Below are 22,203 nucleotides of genomic sequence, written 5' to 3'. Positions count from 1 at the left end.
TGGCCTCCTTGAACCCTGGAGCATTAGATACATTTGATTAAAACAGCTGCACTAATAGCCTAAATAGTGGAAAATACTTAATACTGCAATCGGCTGATAGAGGCATTGGGGTTGTGGGAGACAGGGCCAGAACTGCATCTGAGGAGGCTCTTTTTAGTGGGTTCTTTTACTGGGGACATCCCCAAGAGGAAGGCTCATCTTCTGGGGAGGTGGGGCGCTGGGCCAGGGTGGTTCCCGAGCCACCTCTGCCCTGTATGCAGGATTGCAGGCTGCTGCCCGTTCCTCCTTGCACCCTTGTTTAGCTGAGTTATATAGACCCACTCCTCCAGGGCTTGGGCCATGACACAGCCCCACACTGCTCCAGTGTCCTCTCCTGGGACAGCAGCTGCCAGATGTGACCTCTAGAGTTACAGGGACAGAAGGAAGATTACCACAAGCACTCCATTGGTGAGCAGGGTCTCCGGCGAAGAGGCACTAAAAGACAAAATCAGAACTCCTCAGTGCCACCATTCTTGATTGATTTCTTATGCAGATGACATATAAATAAGGTCAATAATAAAACAGCAGAACCTTCTTGGTTATAAAAATAGCTTAAGAGATTTTAGATTTGTAGCTGATAAGGAAACTGGCATTTTATTTTATTTTATTTTATTTTATTTGTGGGACTGAGGATTGAACGCAGGGCCTTGAGCTTGCCAGGCAAGCACTTATTCTACTGAGTTATCTCCCTGGCCCTGAAACCGGCATTTTAAATAGTGTCCAGAAGAAGATAAGAGTTACAAGTGAGAAGGAACAGAAACGTTCCCATTATTTTTAGAGAATAACTATTCTTTATATCCCACTAGATACAACGTGTACAGTCATAAAGATTAACAACTTGTGATAAAGAGCTGTAGTCTACCAACAAGGGCAGATGTAAGCCATATCATCACAAAAATGACCCGTTCTCTATTTTATTTTATGTTAGGTTCCTTGGGTAACTTTATTCCACTGAGCCATCTCCCCAGCTCTCCTTGGGTAACTTCAGCCCTTAACAAAATGATGAGTTTTGTTTTTTGTTTTCCTTTTTGGGGTACAGCTATAAAATATCTGACTATAGGAAATGGATTATTCTTAAAGCCTTGATATTGGGGCTGGAGAGATGGCTCAGTGGTCTAAAGCACCTACTTGAAACAAGCTTGGCAAAGCACAGGGACTGTGGTTCAATCCCCCAGCACCACATGCCAGCCAGCCCCTGCCCCCTGGTGGGCTGAGCTGGCCACACACACACACACACACACACACACACACACACACACACACACACACACACACACACACACACACATAAATAAATAAAAAAAAAATTAAAAAAAAAAGCCTTGATATTCAGGGTGGATTGTGAAATGTAAATTTTTGTGAGATTTCAAAGACTAAGACTGTGGTGATAACATTTTTTACAGATTTAAAAAGATGTGGTTATCACAAGTCTGTTGAGAATAAAAATTACTACCTAAAATAATTAACTCTGAATAAATATTTTGCATTAAAAAAAATCCAGTCTCCCCTGTGGGCTTTCTCTATTGCATGCATCTAACAGTTTTGACCATGCCAGAGAATGGTCTGGAGACATTAGACATCTTTGTGTTATAAAATTGAAATGATAAACCTCCAAGTTACAATTACCTTTGGGTCCATAGCCTTCCTTGCCAAAAGTAAGCCCAAGATGACTGTCTTCAGATCAACTCTTTTTTTTTTTTTTCCTTTTTCTTTTTTGTCCTTTTGAGACAGGGTTTTACTACGCAGATCAAACTAGCCTTGAATTCACTTTGTAGCCCAGGTTGGCCTCAAGCTCATGGCGATCCTCCTGCCTCAGCTTCCTAAGTGCTGTGATTACAGGCATGTGCCACCACGCCCAGCCATCAGATCAACTCTTATCAATTATGACAGATTTCATTTTGTAAGCCATTTTCTAATTCAGGCATGGAAACTCTTCCCAAAAGTCCTGTCAAACCAAGAATTGGAGGACACAGCCTAGATTTTCTTTAGTGTGAAATAAAGCCAATTTTAATTTGGCAATCAGTAGTTGGCAGGAAATAAGGTCCCCTGAATAGTTCCAAATTCCCTTAGGCAGAGGACTCTCCAAGTGGAGAACTTGATCAACCCACTTGTCCTGTCTCATGCCTCTCACCCTCCCTTTACCCCCAGACTGATCACAAGTAAAGGGGCCTGTGCCTGCCAGGGTTAAGAAGAGAGAAGGGTGGGCTGCCCCATTCCAAGGAATTCTGTGCTCCTGGGTTGTGGCTTCCCCATCAGGGCAGTCCCTGCTTCCTCTTCTTTCTCTTTGCCCTCTTTTTCTCTTGCCTCCAGCTGTGTGTGTCCCAGCAGTCATGGCTCCAAGACCTTATTTGTTGACCCTGGGTCTCCCTGCTGACCTGGGTCCAGCTGCTTAGGCCAGGGTTTAGGAGTGTTTGTTCTCACTTCTGGGTCAAGACAACTAATGTCTTTTCCTCAGCTGGGCCTTAGGAAGGCCCCCAGACTGTCATGGCAGGAATTCTTCCTAGAAGCCACACTCACGAAAGCAGGAGACCAGATCTTTAGAGCAAAGCTGATGGCCAGGCACTTGGGGAGCAGTTGTAGGCCCCACGCCCACTTGCCAAGTGAGCTGGCATCACCTAAGGGGTCCAGAGTGGGTGTGGGGTGAGACTGGAAGGCAAACACAAAAAGGCAGAACGCCACTTGCAGCCCTGGACCATGGCCGTCCCAGGGCTAGATCTGCTCACCTCTCTGACAGCAGGAACTCCACCTCCAGCTCTTCGGAGCCCTGGCAGGGGAGGGAGGGAAGGTGGCTGTGAGCAGTGTGTGCACATCTCTGCCAGGCAGGACAGTATGCTGCTGTTCCCCACCCTCCACAGCCCTGCTGCCCAGAGAAGGGACAGCTCCTTACCCCCTATGCACTCTCTGTCCCCAAGTCTTTGAGATCAGGGACAGCACAGACATCAGAGAAGCCCAGGGTGAGGAACTGACCTCTGCACCAGCTCTTGCATCCCTCTGCCCTAGAATAGTTCTTTTCTGCCCCATCCCCAGCCTCCCCAAGGCTCAGAGCTGGGACAAGGGAACCTGGGGGCTAGCAGCCCTTCCCTCACCTGGTCTTTTGCACCTCTTATTACAGTCTGAGGCAAGAGGAGGCTTTAGTTTCCTCACAACAGCAGGAAAGGGGAAGGGTGCCTGCCTCTGAGGGATCCACAGGGCAGGAAGAACTCACTGAAGGCTCTTGGGCATTTGTTAAGTGACTAGATCTCTTTAGTTCAACTTTCTCTAGCTTGTGCATTTGCTCTCTTTATCCTCATTGGTATCCATTCCCTGGGACATCCTTGAAACAGGACTGTAAGACTAGGAAAAGGGGAAGGGAACCAGCATGAGTATCTCCATTCTGCATCATGAGCACGGACCACTGGGTGCCTTAGCAATGTTTCTTACTTACGCCTCAAAAAATCCCAGGTGGATATTATTGTCACCACTGTACAGACAGGAAGTAAAAAACTCTGAGAGGAATGAAGTTATTTTCCCAGCCTCCATCACACTGCTAATAATGGAGAGTGCTGGGATTCGGACAGGAAACACCACTTTTTCCTGGCTTGGCTGTGTATACACAAGGAGAAGCCCATGCGGTGGCATCAGGGGAATAACCCACTGCTCCTCAAGAGGCAGGAGGCTATGGGCCTGGGCTCCTCCACCTACCTTTAGGTCAAATGGGAACTTCACATGGACTTTCTTCCGGAAGCAGAGCTTGGAGAGGTCATAGAGAACTGTCAAGAGATGGTCGTTGGGTGTTACTGTGTCTTCATCACAGATGCTCAGCTCTAGCACATTCTAGGGGAGAAAAGAGGGTACAGGTATTGTTATCATGATTGCACTGACCCATTTCCAGGACAAGGGCCTTATCTGTTTCTTATTCAAGAAGTAGTTCTGAGGACTGGAGGCCACACAACTGGTAGGATTGGGATAAGGGGTGATAACTCCATTCTTTGGCTCATCAGCCCTGATAAAGTCACATGAATAAGCCCAAGCAGCATGCCTAGAGTCAGCAGCTATCCTGTTGAGTGGCTGGAGTCAGTGCTTTCAGGTTACCTGGACTAGTTTCAGAAGTCTCTCCTTCCAAGGATACTGGAAGATGTAGACTGAGGCCAGTGTTACCTTTTACATCCCTATCTGAGGTTCTGGGGCTTCCCAATAGATCTGTTGACCTCATAATTACTAGAAATCCAAGTAAGACCTATAACCAACTGAGAAGCTCTATAACCTTTAAGATACAGAAAACCCAAGTTCCAATTTTAAGAAGAAAGATAAAAGTTACATGAAAATATTCTTATCACCAAACTCATATATATGATAGAAAAGTCATTATAAAGAAATAACTATAGCCAGGATGTGGCTCAATGGTAGAGTTCTTGACTTGCATATGCAAAGCTGTGGGTTTGATACTCAGCACCAGAAAAGAGTAAAATTGTAAAGCCCTCCTTAAAAATGCAAGACATTCTTCATAAACTAGAAATGGAAAAGCATCCTTTAAAAATGTGAAATGGATAGATTCCTAGCCACATATGAATTACCAAAACTGAACTAAATTTTAAAACTCTGAATAGGTAATGAAACTGAAGCAGTAATAAAAAAGTCTACCAAGATCCTAGGTCAAGGTGGATTCATTGTTGAGTTCTAAAGAAATTTTTCAAGGAAGTTCTACCACTAATATTTCTTAAGCTTTTTGATGAAATTGAAAGGCAAGGAGTGCTCTCAAAATCATTCCTGAAAGAAGCTACCCTTACCCTGGTTTCCAAACCAAAAAAGAGAACTATACAGTAATCTCTTTAAGGCATATAAATGAAAAAGTCCTCAACAAAATACTATAAATCATAGTACAATGAATACTTAAAAACATTATACATCATGAATAAGTAAGATTCATTTCAGGGATGTGAGGATGGTTCAGCATATGCAAATCAATAAATGTAATACATCACATAAACAGAAGCAGTGATAAAAGTCACATAATCATCTTAATAGACTCAGAAAAAGCCTTTGACGAAATATAACATCTATTCATGAGAAATAAGCCCTGAACAAAATAGATATTGAGGGACTTTATCTCAATCCAATAAAAACTATTTATGAAAAATCTACTGGCACATCATATTAAATGAGGAAAACCCAAAAATTTACCCTCTAAAATCAGGAACAAGACAAAGATATCCTCTATCACTACTCTTGTTCAATATAATCTTCCAAACATTAGCAGGAGCAATTAGGCAAGGAAAAGAAATAAAAGGGATAGTATATGTATAGGAGAAGAGCCAGTGTGGTAGTGGCATTTGGAAGGCTGAGGCAGGTGAATTGCTGCATATGTGAGGCCAGCCTGGGCCATACAGTGAGTTCAAAATCTACCCAAACTGCATAGCAAGATCTTGTCTCAACCCTACCCTGTAACTGTCCAACACAAAAGGAAAAGAAGTCAAAATATCATTATCTGAAGATAACAAAATCTTCTACACATAAGACCCCCAAAAAATCTACCCAAAGATTGATTAAAGCCAAACATGGTGACACACACCTGTAATTCCAGCATGTGGGAGGCTGAGGCAGGAGGGTCACAGCCAGTTAAAGCCAGTCTGGGTTACACAGTAAACTCAAGGACCAGCCTGGACTACTATAGTGAGACTTTGTCTCAAAAAACAAATAAACAAATAAAAAGCTCTTAGAATTAGTAACCAAAAGGCTGGGGAGATAGCTCAGGGGCATAAGTGCCTTCCTGGCAAGTGCGAGGTCCTGAGTTCAATCCCTGGTACTGCATGCTGTGCTGGCCCTGGAACCAGACAGGTGGTACATGTCTGTAATCTCAGCACTAGGGAGATTGAGATAGGAGGATCACTGAGTCCGAACTGCATAGTGAGATCCATATCAACAACAAGAACAACAAAATAGTAACCAAAATTTAGGAATGCAGCAAGATGCGAAATCAAGCCAAAAAAATCTGTAGCATTCTTAATAGCACCAAGAAAAATTAAATACTTAGGAATTAACCTAACTAAAGAGATGAAGACTTCTATGTTGAAAATTACAGCATCCTAAAATAAGAGAGCAAAGAGGACATCAGAAAATGGAAAGCTACCCCTTGTCTCTAGATAGGCAGAATCAATATAGTCAAAATGGCCTAAGCTTCCACAACTGATATACAGATTTAATGCAATCCCAGCCAGAATGCCAACAACATTCTTCACAGAACTGAAGAAAATAATCCTAAAATTCATGTGGAACCACAAGAGATCTGGAATAGTAGAAGCAATCTTGGGTAACAAAAGCAAAGCAGGAGACATCACAATTCAGGACTTGAAGTTATAGTACAAAGCTACAGTGTAAAATAGCATGGTATGAGCACAAAACAGATGGGAGGGTCAGTGAAACAGAATAGAGGATTCAGGAACAACTCCGAGCACATTGGTCTTCATCTTTGACAAAGGGGCCAAAAATGTACCCTAGAGGAAAGTTAGTATCTCTAATAAATGGTGCTGGGAAAACTGGCCATCCACATGCAGAAGACTGATCTGGACTGATATCTCTAACCATGTACTAACTTGAAGTCAAAGCAGATTAAGGGACTAAATGTTAAAGCAGAAACAAAGTAGTGGACAATAAAATAGGAAAAACTCTTGAAGTCAGATTCATCTGCAAGGTCTTAGCAGAATTCCACCTGCATAGGAAGTAGTTCCAAGAATGGACAAACGGGATTGTATCAAATTACGAAGCTTCTGCACAGCAAAAGAAACAACCAATAGAGTGACAAGACTACATTCAGAGTGGGAAAAAATTCTTTTACCAGCTCTTCCTGACAGGACTAATATCTACAATACATGAAAAAAAAAAAGACTCCCTGAAATAAAAAACCTAATAAAAAATGAGCAAGTGAAATGAGTAGATAGTTCAAGAAAGAAGAAATACAAAAGGCCAATAAATGCATGAAGAAATGCTCAACACCTCTGACCATTAGAGAAAGGCAAATTAAGACAACACAGACTCCATCTTATCCCAGAAAGAATGTCAGAATGGCTGTCATCAAGAAATAACAAATACTGGTGAGGGTGCAGGGATGAGGAAATGCTTGTACATTTTTGGTGGGAATGTGAACTAGTATAACACTATGGAAATCAGTATGGAAATTTCTCAAAAAACTAAAACCTAGAAATTTCATGTGACCCAGCTATTCCCCTTCTAGGTATCTTTTCAAAGAATTAAAAATATTATATTGTAGGGATACATGGCTACTTATGTTTATGGCAGCACAATTCATAACATCTAATTCTTGGAAGCAGCCTCTATGTCCATCAGTAGATGAATGGATAAAGAAAATGTGGTGTTTACACACCATGTAGTACTACTCTGCCATAAGGAAAGATAAGCTTGAATCATTTGTAGGCAAAAGATGCACCTTGAGACCCTAATGTTAAATGAAATAAATCAGACACACAAGCTTATATTACAAGATTTCTCTCGTATGAGAAACCCAAATTTTAAGTCAAGAGCAAGGAAATTTTAAGTCAAGGGTTAAAGAAACAGGGAGATAGAGTTATCTCCAAAGGAAGGATTGGGTCAGGAGATGGAGAGAGGGAGAGAAGGAATTAAGGTGTGAAAAAGGAACTAAGTTATGTTATGTACATGTACCAACTTCACATAAGGAATGTAAGCATTGTGTACTACAAATATATACTAAGTTTTTAAAAAAGGAAGTAGTAATCTGGAGGAGCTGTGACGTTTCACGCGCCTGAAGACTAGATTTGGTGCTTCTACCATGAGGCCTGATTTGTCTTACGTGTGCTCTGCTGAGGCTGTCGCATTGCAGGACACTCAAGAGAGAATTCTCTCAGGAGAATTGTCATATATCTGAAGAGGATTAAAACCCTAAAACAACAACTCGGCAAGCAAAAGAACATACACTCAAGTAAATAGAAATCATAATACTATTAGAAAATGATTTACAAGAGAGAAGACCCTCTGACAGGAGTGTGATTGACCTTAGACTGCGGCAGTTAATAGAATAAGCTCAGACCTGGTTAAAAGACTTGTTCTTCCCTTCTGTGAGTCTCCTTCTTGGAGCAGACTGAAAAGTACTGGAAACACAATCTTTTCTGGGCCAAGAGACCCAGAGCCAGCAAGCTAGACAGAAGAGCAAGAGGGATCAGGAAGATAGGAAGATAGACTGTTAGGCCTGTTCCTCCATGCGCAAATGGACACTGATCTAATCATGTTTGTCTTTGGTGAGGAACACACATGACATAAGCAGAGGGAAGTCATGAGTGAAGAGGAAGACAGGTTGGTAGGGAAGAAGTGGGTAGATAAAAAAATGGGCAGAAGAAGGACTCACAAGAAAAAGAGAGATGAACAGGTGAAAGGAGGCACCAGGCAGGAGCTGGGTCAGTACTCACCTTCACTTTGCTCTGGATGTGGAAGCTGAAGGTTTCATTCCACTCTGGGTTTGGGCAGTTGGAGATGGTCCTGGTCCTCAGCTTCTGCTGAGAGGCAGTGGGAAGCCAGAGACTCACAAAGCAGTCTGTTTGGCTCACTGTTGAAAGAAGACAAGGATTAAGGAAAAGGGGAGGAGCCAACACAAGTGCAGAGAGCAGAGAGAGCACAGGCTCAGATGTCTTCCAGAGTGAGGTTCTCTCAGCTGCAGGGCTTCTCCTGACTCAGGGTCCAGCTCTGCAGACGCTCTTGCCCTAAGACCCTGAGAAGGGCCAGGGTAGTTAGCTATGTTTCACAGAGGGGATCAGAACTTCTGACCATTCTCTTGGACACCCCAGGCTCTGAGCAAATTCCTGCTGCTTAGGGCCAAGCTATGGCCACACAATTTCCTCTGTCAGGACAACATCTAGAAGATTAGCCCAAAGCATCTGGTTTACTTCTTGTCTTAGCACCAGGGAAACAAAATTAGGGCCAATTTCTTTCTCTAAGCTGAGGAGAAGACATGGGGATGACAGGGGAGCACAGACTGTGGTGAGTTGGCCAAGGTCTTCATGGGAACAAGTTATCAGCATGAGCCACCACCCTTACTGGGTTTAATGCCTCGTAGGCCTCCTGCTAGGCTCTTCAAACATGCCCTGGTCTCCCAGCACAGAGAAACCCTCATACCTGTTGCCAAGTACTTTTTTTTTCCAAGTTCTTTTATATGCCCTGGGGAAAAGTCAAAGGCTTTGGCCCCAATATAATTTTTCAAAATGAAAAGGAAGCAGGTATGGTGTTACATGCCTATATTCCTGGCTGGTATGGAGGCTGAAGCAAGGGTGAGAATTCTAGGCCAGGCTAGGTAATATAGCAAGGCCCTATTTTATGGGGGGAGGGGAGAGGAAAGAGAAGAGAAAAAAAATAAGGTGCAGTGGAAGAAAAGAAGGAGGAAGGATGGAAGGGAGGAGGAGGGAGGAAGGAAGAAAGGACGGAAAGAAGGAAGGAAAGAAGGAAAGAAGGAAGGAAGGAAGGAAGGAAGGAAGGAAGGAAGGAAGGAAGGAAGCCTCTTGAGACTTCCATTGGAGCAGCAGAAGAAATATGGGGGAATAGCAGCCCATCTTTGCTCCTTCTCTGTTCTGCCCTGATGGAGGGAGGAAGAGGTGCTACGTCTGTCTGTCAGTCTCTCAACAATCTGCTGAGGTAAATCTCAGGATACCCACCAGGCTGTAGAGAATGGTAACAGTCAGCACAGTTTCCAGGTCTTGATGGTAAAGCTGGTTTAGGCAGGCATTCCACACTGATAGGATTGATTGTAAGTAGTTGATTATTATTAACAATCACTAACGAGAGTGTCACCAGGGCTGTTCCCCTGGACTGACTCGTGAACTAATCATGTCTTCTGTCCCAGGCATTCTTGGCTTCTGATTTTACTCCTGAACTTTGAGAGCTCACCATTCAGAGAATAGAAACACATAGCTCTCTTCCCAGTGAATAAAGGTGAGATGACACAGTCCTTTAGATATCATAATAATCATTTAATCCAGGCAGAAAGAATGACCAAACCTCAGCAGAATCAGAAAAGAATGATTCCCCACCCCCTAACACCACTCTGAACAACTTGAGGGCGGGCCACTGTGCCCAACCTGTTCATCTCTGGCAGCATGGGAAACCCAGCCAGAAAGCCATGTCCCCCTCAGCTCTCATACTGCATCCTTCAAACTTCCTCTCTCAACCCCGCCCCCTTCACCTGCACTGCCCCAGCATTGTGACAGCAGGTGCCTCCAGCTTATCCATTGCTCTATGAACACCAGAGGGGCTGGGGGTGGGGTGGCGGGATGCTGTGTGTGTTTAACACTCACTAGATATCTTTGGATGAATGAATGAATGGATGAATGAATATCTCAGCTTCCTGCTGTCAGGTTGTGTCAGTTCCCATGAAATTTTGAGTCACTGTAGATCCAGGTAAGCAGGTTGGGATGTCTCAGTGCTCTACACATACGGAGCTGCACTAGGGACCTGCTCATCCTCTGGGAGCCCTCCCTTAGCTTTTCCTGAACACAAATCCTTCATGCTGGGCCTAGAATATTTGCCTCAGATCTGTTTCCTATGTGGTAAGAGCTTGCAGCCAGGACCAACGAACTCCATACCTGTTGGTTCTAAGACCTGCTGCACATGCATGTCTTGCTAGACCCTGTGAAGGCCTTCTTCCCTCTAAAACAGTTACCTATCATCAGTCCATGCCTACAATTCTCCCATAAAATAAAATCTCAGGATTTTCCCCTAAGGCTTAAATTCTAGTTAAGATAGAAATATACCGAGAAGAGACAAGATTAGGTGGATTAGACATCCATCCATGGTGCCAACAGTGATTTTTAGTTCTGTCACAGAATACCTACCTCTCAACACATAAAATGTTGGGAATAAAGAGACAGGGATCATGGGGAGGTGGGTGATGGAGGAGGATCAGCCAGGGCGTGGACGACAACTGTGGCAGGAACCATTTGGCTGCCTATAAGGATAGTGGTCATGACTTGGCCATGAGCAATGATAAAGCATTGGTGACCCAATCTGAGAATTTGTAGGACTCCATGGATTTCCTGGCAGAGACAGGTTCTAGTCTTCATTTGCCATGGAGTGAGAGAGGGCTTGGTCATAAGAATGACGTGTACTCTTTCTTGGCTTGTGAGTTTCAGAGATGACTCAGTCATCTTCACGGATGGTCAGAACACTAACTCCCCTGTACCTCTGGGGACACCTACTTGAGATGCTGGTCTGTGTTTTAATCAGTGTTTTCAAGAGGAATAAGAATTCTTGATGGCTGGAGGTTTCTGGGTCTGACTGTCTCTTGATGCTGGTCCACAGCTGGCACATGTGCTTTTCTAGTTCTTGGCAAAGTGTTCATCCCTAAAGCTCTGTGTGTTCTCTGCCATTAGCCTCTGAAAAATTTTGGGAAATACGGGTGTAGACAGGTTTCAGACCTAAACTGGAGAGCAGTTTGAATTCAAGCTAAAAAGAAGCAGTTCTGAGCAAGAGTGACCCAGGACCTAAAAGGCACTGGGATAGTCTCAACTTAACCAGGGAATGTAGCAAAATGGCTCAGGCCTTGCCAGGTAAGGAGTCCAGACCTGATGTGATGGGGACTGGCACACCAGATGCCGCAAATGCCCTCTAGGTCCTCAGGAAGTGAGGAAAACATAAATAACAAGGGGTTCCCAAAAGAAGACTCGCAAAGGGAGTTGCATACCAAGGCGTGTGCAGGAAGGAGAAGAGGAGCCTGGTAGAGCCAGACTGTCGCTCTCCTGCCAGTTTCTGGGGACAGGTGTGGCAGGGAGAAGCAGAAGAAAGGGCACTGGACCCTGGGAAGGTGTGGCATGCAAGTATCGGCATGCAGAGTGAGTACTCGTGGTGAGGTGACTCTAGGGACTGGAGGAACACACCTCAGGAGGAGCTGAAAGAAGACATGCAGCTGGGCTGTCCCCCAAGGGAAGGGCAACCTTTGCCCAAGATGAAGTAGCCAAGTGACACATGTTGGCAAGAGCACAGATCAGGCACAGGGGACACTTCTGGCTCCTCAACTCACATGCCGGTGGGCTGGAAAGCCCCAAGAAGCCTGAGGAAAGGTTCCTGGCCCTCTGTCTGGCCACTTGGTGACACAAGCCAAAGCTTGATGTGTGCTAGAATTGCTCTCACCGACACAAGCCCTGGACACCTCACCCTGGGCTCAGTGTGAATCCTGCCTGGTCACAGGAATGCCGGGCTCAGCGCACCCTCCTGCCCTCCACACTCACCCCACTCCACAAGCTCCCAGCCTCTGCCACTGGGCATCAGCGATCCCTTCTTTAGGAACTCAGGCAGCCCATACTTAGCGACTGTCAGATGGTTGTTCTGCCTGGCCTCTGGCCTCTCCACCAACCCGTCCCATCCTCCTTCCCCTGGCCTGTCTCATCTCCTGTCCACATCTCCAAGCCCGGAACTGAACACTGCTCCCACCCTAGGCAACCATTAACCCCTTATCTGTAAAAGGGACCTCCCACAAGGACCCTGTAAGTTCTCAGGAAGAACACATGGTGTTGGGATGGCTGGCCAGAGCAGCACTCAGCAGTGGTTGGGAGACAGATCTCTTAGAATAGCCTCTACCACCCCAGGCTCTTGGGTCTCTGAACATCAACACCCTGCCCCTCTCAGATCCCAGGGTTCCATGCAGCTTTCTTGACCCTCCAAGTTCTGTGTCCTGTGGCTGTAAATTCTGTGGTGACCAGGTTAAAGTGCCATCTCTAGCTTATGCAACTGCTTTGGACTTGGAACTCTTTTGTTAAAATGTAAGCTTAGAGCTGGGTGTGATGGCATGTGCCTATAATCACATCACTCTCGGAGGATGAGGTGAGATGACCCAAAGCTTCCATTCAATTTGGGCAATGTAGTGAGACGCTATTTCAAAATATTTAAAAATTGAAAAGGGATGGGGATGTAGCTCAGTGTGAAGGTCATAGGTTCAATCCACAGTAATGGAAAACAAAGAAAGAAGGGGGGGAAAAAGGAGGGGAGAATAGAGTAAGCTCAGAATCTTAGCTCTGTTTCTTTGTGTTTCTCCATCCCTTCTGGTCCTCCCCAGTCCTTGGGAAATTCTGTGGACCTTGAGTTATTCCTGTGTGGTCACAGTGTTCAGGGACATCCTCACAGCCACAGATCCTGGACACAGAGCTCTCTCCCCATAGGGACCACACCTCCTCTCTGGATGGGCAAGGTGAGGGTTGCCTGGGGAAGGCTGATCTCAAGAGGAAGGATTTCCTGCCTACTATGATGTCTTCATCTTTTCCTGAGGTGAAACCCCTTGGCCATCCACTAGAATGGAGGGCAGGAGAAGGGCGCAAGAAAACCCTGCCTAGAAGCTCTGGTAAGTCCATGCACATCCAAGAGCTGGACTCTAGATCTGTGCACTGTGGTAACATGCCTGCCCACCCTGCCCTATCCCCAACCCAGTTTGGGATCCCTGTTTTGAGAAAGGGCTCTGGAAAGGGCTGGTATCTGACCCCATCTTGCCTAAGGGCATCTCCTATTTCACCCCAACATCATGGGTTCTCACCTAAACTCATGGAAAATCAAGGAATGTTGGAAGCTGGTGCTTCTGGAAATGGATATGAGAAGGAGTAATAAGAGGAGGAGAAGAAAGTGGGCAGGGGAGAGCTGGGGGACAGTTGCAGGCACAAACTGCAAGGGTGGTAATGGCAAGAATGAGGGCCCTTGAAAATAATGGGACTCTTGAAGTCTGCAATGCAATCAGAGTAGAGAGTATACATGTGCTCACCCTTCACCCCTTCCATACACACACCACTGACCATTTTTCCAGTCAGCACCTCTTATCATCCAGGCCCCACAAGTGGAGAAGAAGAGAAGTGACATGAGGATACTCACATATATCAGCCTGCCGGACATTTCTCATCCGGATGATCCTCACTGTCAATAGGTGGCATGGTGACAGTCCCTCCTGTGGATTGAGAGGACAGGCTTCAAACAACACCCCAAGGTCAGTGGCCCTGAGTAGATGCTAACTGTGATGGTTGATCTTGACTGTCAATTTGATTGACTTGAGAGACACCTCGGAGATTAGTAAAACACTAGTGTGCATGGATAGATCATAGGGCATGACCTTGAGGACTCTATCTCTGTAGTGTCTACTCCTAACCTAAGTGACAGCAAGAGCACAAGTAACCCTTGATCTGATGACTGATTCCTGTCAGAGGCCTCTGCTGGCGTTGCTAACCTCTGAGGACCCTTCCTCTCTCGTAGTGTTGTCCTAATGGCTAGGTGTGCTCACACATCCTGAGTCCTGCTCCTCTTTTTGTTCTGCTCATGTCCTGAGAACCCTGCCATCACCTCAAGCTCTAGTCTTCAAGTTAGCCCCACCCCTCCTAAGGCCCACAGCGTGTGCAGAGCCATGGGGGTGGCTCTCATGGCACAAGCCACATGGACATTGGACATTGACTGAACAGCTTCCATATATCAATGGAGGTGTGATGCTGAGAAACAGGGATGGTCACCTTCTCTTGGCCCAATTTTGTCGTTTCTGGGCTCTTACCTTGTGCCTGCCAGATTTCTGAAACCACCTCTTCCTGCCTCATCAGCTCTTTTTATCCAGGAATTGCAAAGCATCTCTGTACTGTCCACTCCTAACCTGAGCCTGCACAAATGCCACTGACTCACCCGGTGCCACTGTGCCTACCACCACACTGTCAGCACTCCGTGCAGTCAGAACCACTTTGTGCTTTATTCAGAAGATGCAATTTTGCTCTGTATAAATTTTGAAGTTTTCAGTAAAACATAAATGTGGAAGAAAAAGTGTCCATAATTCCACCACGCAGAGGTAATCATCACTACTTTGATGTCTGTCCCTCCAGACTTTTCTAGGGCTTGTTTCTAACCAGCAGCAATAGAAGGATGGTTGTCTATCATGTCTGAGATAGATATGTACATATGTGGGTCTCTTCCTCTTCTCTTACCCATAGCTGCCTAAAATCAAAATAAAATTTAGGTGGATGGCTGCACATAGTCTGAGGATTCCTTTTGTAGGTTAACTCTGGACATGATAGCTTTCACACTCAGTGACTTGCTCTAATAGCATTCTGTTATGAGGATTGTGACTTGGGCCATGGTCATATACCTGGCTTCTCGTCTGGCTCTGGACACACCCTATGACCTTTGGCAGGAGCCCTCTCAGGTAGGCATAGTGGGCTCTTCATCTCTCACTTTCCACCTTGGCAGTGTGGGTCTTGGTCTGGCACAGTGAGGATTCAAGAACCACCTTTCAGCAGAGCACATCCTGGCAAGCCAAGCACCACTGCCCACTTTCTTGGAGGGCTGCTGGGTTAATCCTGTGGAGCTGAAAAAGCCTCAGTTCAGGTGGAGGTCTGTCCTTGGGGACATCCCTAGTGCAGCAGAACTCTGAGCCCAAGACCAGGTCTTCTCAGCCATCATGGACTTTCTCTGTTTCTAGAAGGGGTTGCCAGATGCCTAGCATGATTCCTTCAGGGTCTTCTGTGGAAGGGAAGGAGTAGGCATAGTTTTCCTTGCAACTTCATTTAAGGTCTCCTGCCTTCCAGGAAACATTCTGTCTTGTCACTGAACCTCTGTACCTCCCGACAGGATGGATCATTTTTTCCTGCTCTAGCTCTGCAACAACACAGCAATGCCAGTAGTCACCCATCGATGGTCTTCCTTGTGGCCCGTGCTGTGTACATATTCTCTGTAGATTATCTTGCTTAATCCTTACAGTGATGCCATGAAGCAGTTACTACTAGCTTCACTTTATGGATGGAGAATCTGGGGTTCAGCTCTTTGACGTAGGACCCTTAGCTAGAATCACAGGAACCTGAGTTGGAGTTGAACTCTAGTTCTCAACCATGTGCTCAGAAACACTGCTACACTCTCATCTTACCTAAGTGACCCTCAGCAAACAAGAAGATAGATATCACTTGCCCTCTCTTCTCCTCTCTCTTGATCTTCATCTCTTAGAACCGGTTTTCTTGACAGCCTTTTTTCCCACTGAGAGTGCTTCCAAAGCCCCCAAGTAACCCCCAAACTTGGCAGTCTTACTGGCTCTGCTTTTGTTATCTGCATCTTTATGGGACACATTCCATGATCACTGTCATTTGTGGGCATCCAGAGCATGTCATATCAGGGTCCTCGAGGAAGTTCTTGTTTTCTAGCATGACCCAGTCCTCCTGGTGGTCTCCTGTGAGCCCCAGGTCACGCCTTCAAGCTCAGGAATTTTCAGGAGAGACCAGTTTTGGAGTACTCCTAACAGTGCTCTGACATTTGCCCAATAGAGACAGAGCAGGGAGGGTTTTGAAGAGATTGCAGAGGACTGTGCTGGGAGGAAGGAAGTAGGACTGTGGGTAATTAGGTCTAGACCTGGGTATATTCCAAGGAAAATGACCTTGGATTGGAAAGGATAGGTACATTTTGATCCTCACATAATAGCTCCATAGGACTGGTGCTAGGCAGGACCAAAACTTCATGACCCTGAGGTAACTGATCTATAATAGATAGCTGCTTTCGAACCCAGCACACTGCCTATGCACATACAGATGGGGTCCAGAAACCAGCAAGTCTGTGGAACCCAGGTTTATGAAATCCCTTGTGTAGTAAAGATCAATATTTCAGGGACTTTTGGATATGTCCGTTCCTAAAACAGGTTGCCTTGGCTGAGATTGGATATCAGAGTGAGAATCAGAATATTTAATAACAGGCATAATCAAATACCAAGCCACTTGGGTGCGGTCTTAGGTAAGGACTCAGATAATCCTTCATTTCGCAGGGCATGGGACAGACCCTGGGGTGAGGAGCAGGATGCATGCAGCCAGGGGCTTGGAAGTCATGGCAGGAGCCTGGCAAACAGCCCAGAGGTGTGTCCAGCCACTGGAATAATCTGTCTGTGGTTCTGAGGAGGAGGGCTGGGTAGCAGTTCTCTGAGAGCCTTTCAGGAGAAAGAACCTACTGCTCACACTGTAGACACCCAAGGCCCCAGCCTCCTGCTTGTCCTTGACCTCGGAGCTTGACCTCATCAGAACCCCACCTTCCCTGTAACACCTGCTCAGGACTGAGAACCCTGCCAGTTCACGTGGAAAAGTAGCATCCCTTAGAGTCTAGGGACCAGTTATTACAAAGTCTGGGGCTATCTCTTCCCAGGCCCAATGTTATAGATGTGACCTCCAGGAAGATAGAGGTGGGAAACAAAGATAGAGGTGGGAAACATTACTCTTTCCCCGGAGTGCCTGGCTCTGCCTCCACACTGGGTGCGAATCCTCTAGGCAGCCTTGGAGGGTGGTTTTATTGTCCTTGCTTCAAGGAGACCACATTTAGGGAGATTACATCTCGCACAGGCTGGCACATCTGGAAGCAGCAGCAGAGCTAGGCTCCAGGACCCAAGTGTGAGTCGCATCCACCTGCCTTGCCAGTATGCTGTCTGGCCACCTGGAGGCTGTTTCTGCTCACTCGGGATCAACACTGGCCTGCTCCAGGGCATAAGCTAGATTAGTTAATGGCAGAGGCAGGAATAAGCCCCTCAACTCCCAAGTCAGGACTCTCCCTGTACCCATGGGTACAGCTATTACCATAAATTGTTCCAAAGAGTTGTTAGTTATAGATGGACTCCAGGGTCTGGCTCCTGGGTGGCAGTGGGGGAGGGAGAAATCTGACCCCCAGGTTGCAGAAATGGTGGATCAGATGTCCATTTGGGCCAGGTGTCTCCTCACCAGCTTATCTCATGAGGTAGAGGTGCCCAGAGAGGAGAAGACAGCTGCCCTCCTTGGGGCATCTTAGGGCAGTATTGGCAGGTGAGGCCACCACCTCCTCCTTAGAAAGATGGGTGTAGCCATGGCTCCTACAGCACTGTGCCAGAGCTCAGGTGAGCCTGGTCACATCTTCCAGAATACATGAACCCTCTCTCTATAAGGACATCTTTGAGATGGGGACACTTGGGACCTTGGGACAGGTCCCAATCAGCTGAACAACATCCTAGACTAGAGGTCATCTGGGAGGGGGCCCTGAGGCTTCTTTACTTTCTATTATTCAGGCTGAGTGAGTAGTTAGGCAAGAAGTCTCAGCACTGAGTGACATGGTCCTTCTGGGACTGGAGAGGGACCAGAGCAGCTGGTGGAGGTGCCTGGAGTCACACTGCAGGCCTCAGCTCTTAGCTGCTTCACCTGCCCTCCAGGCTGGGCTCAATCCCCTCTGCGGAAGAGTGCTCCTGCCCCAAGTTCCTAGAAGTTCAGTAAGACTGGAAAGGCAGGAACAAGTGCCACCAGAAGCCCTTCTGGCATCTGTGGTGAAAGCTTGGCCCACCCAGAAGTACTGTCTGTCCTGCCGGGGAAGCAGGGCCAGCTGTCACCAAGTAGTTCCGAATTCCCCTCCCTCCTTCTTTGAAGACCAAACAGGGTCTCCATCTACCCTTTGCAGGGACAAAAAATTTTGGGGGGCATCACTCAGCTCACTTAATGACTTAGTGTGGGTAGGGCTAGGGCGATGAGAGAGAAGTTGCTGCCCTCAGGGTCCTCCCTTACAGTTCTCCCCATGACTTGGCTACAGTCAGGTGGGAGACTAAGGTTGTCTCTCTATTGCCTAGACAGGAAACCAAGGCAGAGTCAGCCCCAGCACTAGCAACCTGACTCATGAGCCCAGGGTCTTCCTGTGAGGCTGGGAGGGGTTGCCTGGACCCAGGGTTCTTAACAGTAAACCTTGATGATAGTTTTGCAACTAGTGGTAACAATTCAACCAGTTCTCACCATATACCACACACTCCCACAGGCTACAAGCCCAGGATGTCCACAGGATTAAAACCACCAACACAGGTCTGGATCCTGTCTATAGTACTAAGTACTGAGTACTGAGTATTATCCTGCGTGCTGGCCTGGCCCCAGGATGCTCCTGAGCCACTGAATGGGGCCCTTTTGTCTTTCGGTACCCTCAGCTAGGGATCTGCCCAAGCACCCTGGCTCCAACTGGGCTAAACCAACTCCCCCAGTGCTAGATAAAGGTTCTTGAGCCAAAGGCCCTGGTGTGTGCAATACTCGCAGCCCTCCAGATCACCTGTCTCTTGCTCTCAGCCCAGCCCCTGCCCCTCACCTATGGCCATGCTCCTGGCCTGCAGCCCTCAGCCCTGTAACCTCACCTTAAAGGCACAGGTGGCTGAACACTCACAGTCTTCTGTGTGGCATGTGTCTGGCACAGAGTGGGAGATCCAGACAGGTATCTTCCTCTGCAGCATCACGGCAGCTCTTTAGCTGGGTGGCAGGATGAGGAACTTATACTCTGACTCAGAGCTCCACCCTCATGGTTGCCTCTTGGCCCCAGGAGTGGCTGGAATGGCCCAGGAAGTAGCTAAGGAGGATGGCAGGTGGGGCACCTGGCTGAAATCTTCATTACTTAGGGACACTATCTGCTGATCTTAGAAATTCAGATCTAGGAACTCTGGCTGTGGCAGGAGGAGTCTGAGGTCTAGTGCTCAGTGAACAGGTTGCCCAAGGGCACAGAGGTGGTAAGGAGAGGATGCTGGGCCTTCATGATTTGAGAAGTCCTTGGTTCTCCAGCTCACCATTGTCATGACTCATAGATATCCCACTAGGGGAGGTGCCTTTCATCCTACCACCACTTTAGTACCATGGCCTGGTGCTCCAGGAAATGTGGCAAGGGACCACATTAGAGGCAGGGACAGGGGCCCACATTAGAGGATGAAGAAAGAAAACAATCAGCTGATGCCGTGGTCAGGAAAGTATCCAGGGCAGCTGCCTCTGTTCTACCTCCTGGGAGGTTGGGTAGAGAGGACAAGCTCAACCCATGCAGCTCGAAGGATGCTGCCCTGCCCTGCATGGATGATTCTTATCTCTGGCCTGGTGGCTGGCTCATTTGGGCTGGATAAGGGCAGCTTTGCCAGCTTGGTGGCCTGACTTACGCTGGGTGTTTCCTGCCTCAGCTCTTGCCTGAGGCCCCACAACCGGCTTTTCTGGCCCATAGATAAGAGTGATTCTATGGGTCACTGGGTGAGATCTGACTGCAGAGCAGCTTGGGCCACATGCAGGTGGGCTCTGAAGGATCTCTTTCTGGGCCTGGCCCTTGGGAGAGAGAGGACAGGGCCTTAGCCTATCACCCTCAAAGATCTCCACCCTACCCTACCAAGGACACAGATGTAGCACCCATACAGCACCACAGTCAACTCCACAAAATCAACTTTGCTCACACACCTAGTGAGCACTTACTGTACACATGTCACTGGGGAGGAGATGCCAGGCTTGAAGCTGCTCATAGACTAGTGGGAACCAAATGAGTTGAGCCCATCAGAGGCTCTGAAGTCCAAGTCTCCCTATGGGGGCAGGAGACATCCCTGAAAGATCACAGACATCCTTCATATTTGTAAGGATCTGAGTTTTACAGAATTCAGTCACCAACCAAGAACTGGACAGGGAACACCGAATATGGAAGCTGTTTCCTGCGGGGGACGCAGAGTGAAAGAAGGCTTCCTGGAGGTGGCATCTGAATCCAAGAACTGTTGCGACAACCTGATCCACAGCACTGCACCGTCCTGCAAGTGTCTTGCTTGTTCCTCCTTCCACCACCCTCCCAATCAAATAAGTCCAGGGCAAGCTCCAAACTCCAAGAATTCCTCAAGGCCTGTTTTTTCGATCTCATCTCACAAGTTCCCACTCTAACCCATCCACTGTAGGCAATCTCCTCACTGTCAACTCCTCACGAGTCACAATTTAGTCATTTGACTTGGATTAAATCAAATTGAGTAGGAAGCGAAGGAAGAGGAAGTCAGGTGGGGAACCTCTTCTGTACCCTTCCAGGCACCTCTGACTAAGTTGGAGGGCTTACAGCCTCTAGCTGAGTCTGGGTCATCTACCAGTAAATGTCACTGCCCACCTAGCTGGGGACTGCTTAGGCAGTTATCATCTGGGTTCAGGAAGAAGTGGGGAGGAGGAAATGGCCAGATGTACAGTGTGGATGCTAAGTGATGCAGGAGGGGGCAGAGGATGTGTTGGGGAAGGCAGCAGTCACTGGGACATGACAAAGGGGCTATGTCCCCATGACAGAATGGCAAAGGGAGGGCTGTGGGAAGTCCCTGCTCCTGGCTCCAAATGGGCACACAATGGCCAGTCCCAGTCAGGTTTCCCTGCTCCCTCCTCCTTCTGACTCTGTTCTGCCAGCAAATGAAGGGACCAAGCCCTTCTCCACCCACGGCCTACCTCCCAGCTGAGCAGAGAGCTAGGCAGAGGTAGCTATGTCCCCAGAGCCTATGACGTGGCTCTTAGGATGGTTGACCAGGAACTATTTTTCACCAGCTAGCAGTCTCCTGGGTTAGGGTGACAGACATGGAGAACCACACTTCTCTGAGTAGCTCAGCTGGTTCCACTCTCTTAGGAAGCCCACAAGATGATCCTCAAGGACTTTTGGGCCTTGTCCATGTCCCCTCTGGCCACAGGTCTGCCTTTCATGGCTTCACCTGCTCATGCTTGGCCGGAGCTTGGTCACAGCCCCTTACCTGATACTCTCCCATTTCAGTGTTTATGGGCCTTGTTCTTTGCCAACAACCTGTGGATGCTAGTACTTCCTGTAAATGCAGTAAAGCTGGGGGAGCGGCCTTCTGTGTATGTGGCATTTTAGGATGCTATACAGAAGCAGTTCAAGTCAGTAGTGAAAGGTTGGACTATTCATTGCTGGAAAGAAATTTCTTACCATTTGCAATAAAATAAAGTTAGATCTTGGCTTTATATCCACATAAGAATAAATCTCGGGGGAGGGGGGAACTACCCGCTTGGGCCCCCCTCCTGTCTCTTGGACAGGAGCTTTCTTTCTCTCAATAAATATATTCTGCTCATAAAAAATAAATTTCAGGGGTATTAGCTCATCATTAAAACAATATATAATTTATAGTAAAGTATTAGAGAGTATTTATTTTTTAAAATAATTTTATTAAAAAACAAATAGCAATGAGACATTTTAGAGAGTGTTTATACAGTATTGTGGTTGGGAGAATTTTCCTAAACATGGACCCCCAAAATCTAGAAGCCAACAGAAAAATATTGCCTTATTTTAATACATAGAAGTTTAAAATTTCAGTAAAGCAAAAGATGCTATAAGCATACATCTACCTCCAAAATATATCTCATGGGGGCCGGGGAGATGGCTCAGTAGGATAAGCACTTGACTGGCAAACGCAAGGATCAGAGTTCAATCCCCGGT

The 22,203-nt window shown here is 46.9% G+C and overlaps 1 protein-coding gene across 1 annotated transcript in view; it reads right to left on the bottom strand.

Annotated features, from left to right (window-relative positions):
* Pla2g4e (phospholipase A2 group IVE) overlaps positions 1 to 22,203 on the bottom strand; it is a 57,434-nt gene that overhangs the window by 19,203 nt on the left and 16,028 nt on the right. The window contains exons 2-6 of the mRNA XM_023712605.1: positions 13,882 to 13,954; positions 8,454 to 8,590; positions 3,721 to 3,852; positions 2,763 to 2,803; positions 412 to 474 (exon numbers count right to left, since the gene is read on the bottom strand). Of these exons, the coding sequence (XP_023568373.1) occupies positions 412 to 474; positions 2,763 to 2,803; positions 3,721 to 3,852; positions 8,454 to 8,590; positions 13,882 to 13,954 (446 nt within the window). The remainder of the gene's footprint in view (positions 1 to 411; positions 475 to 2,762; positions 2,804 to 3,720; positions 3,853 to 8,453; positions 8,591 to 13,881; positions 13,955 to 22,203) is intronic.

This window comes from Octodon degus, unplaced genomic scaffold (genome assembly GCF_000260255.1).
Source record: "Octodon degus isolate 3935 unplaced genomic scaffold, OctDeg1.0 scaffold00002, whole genome shotgun sequence".
Lineage (NCBI taxonomy): Eukaryota > Metazoa > Chordata > Mammalia > Rodentia > Octodontidae > Octodon > Octodon degus.
The sequence above is the reverse complement of the archived record's forward strand: the minus strand, read 5'-3'. Positions and strand labels throughout refer to the sequence as shown.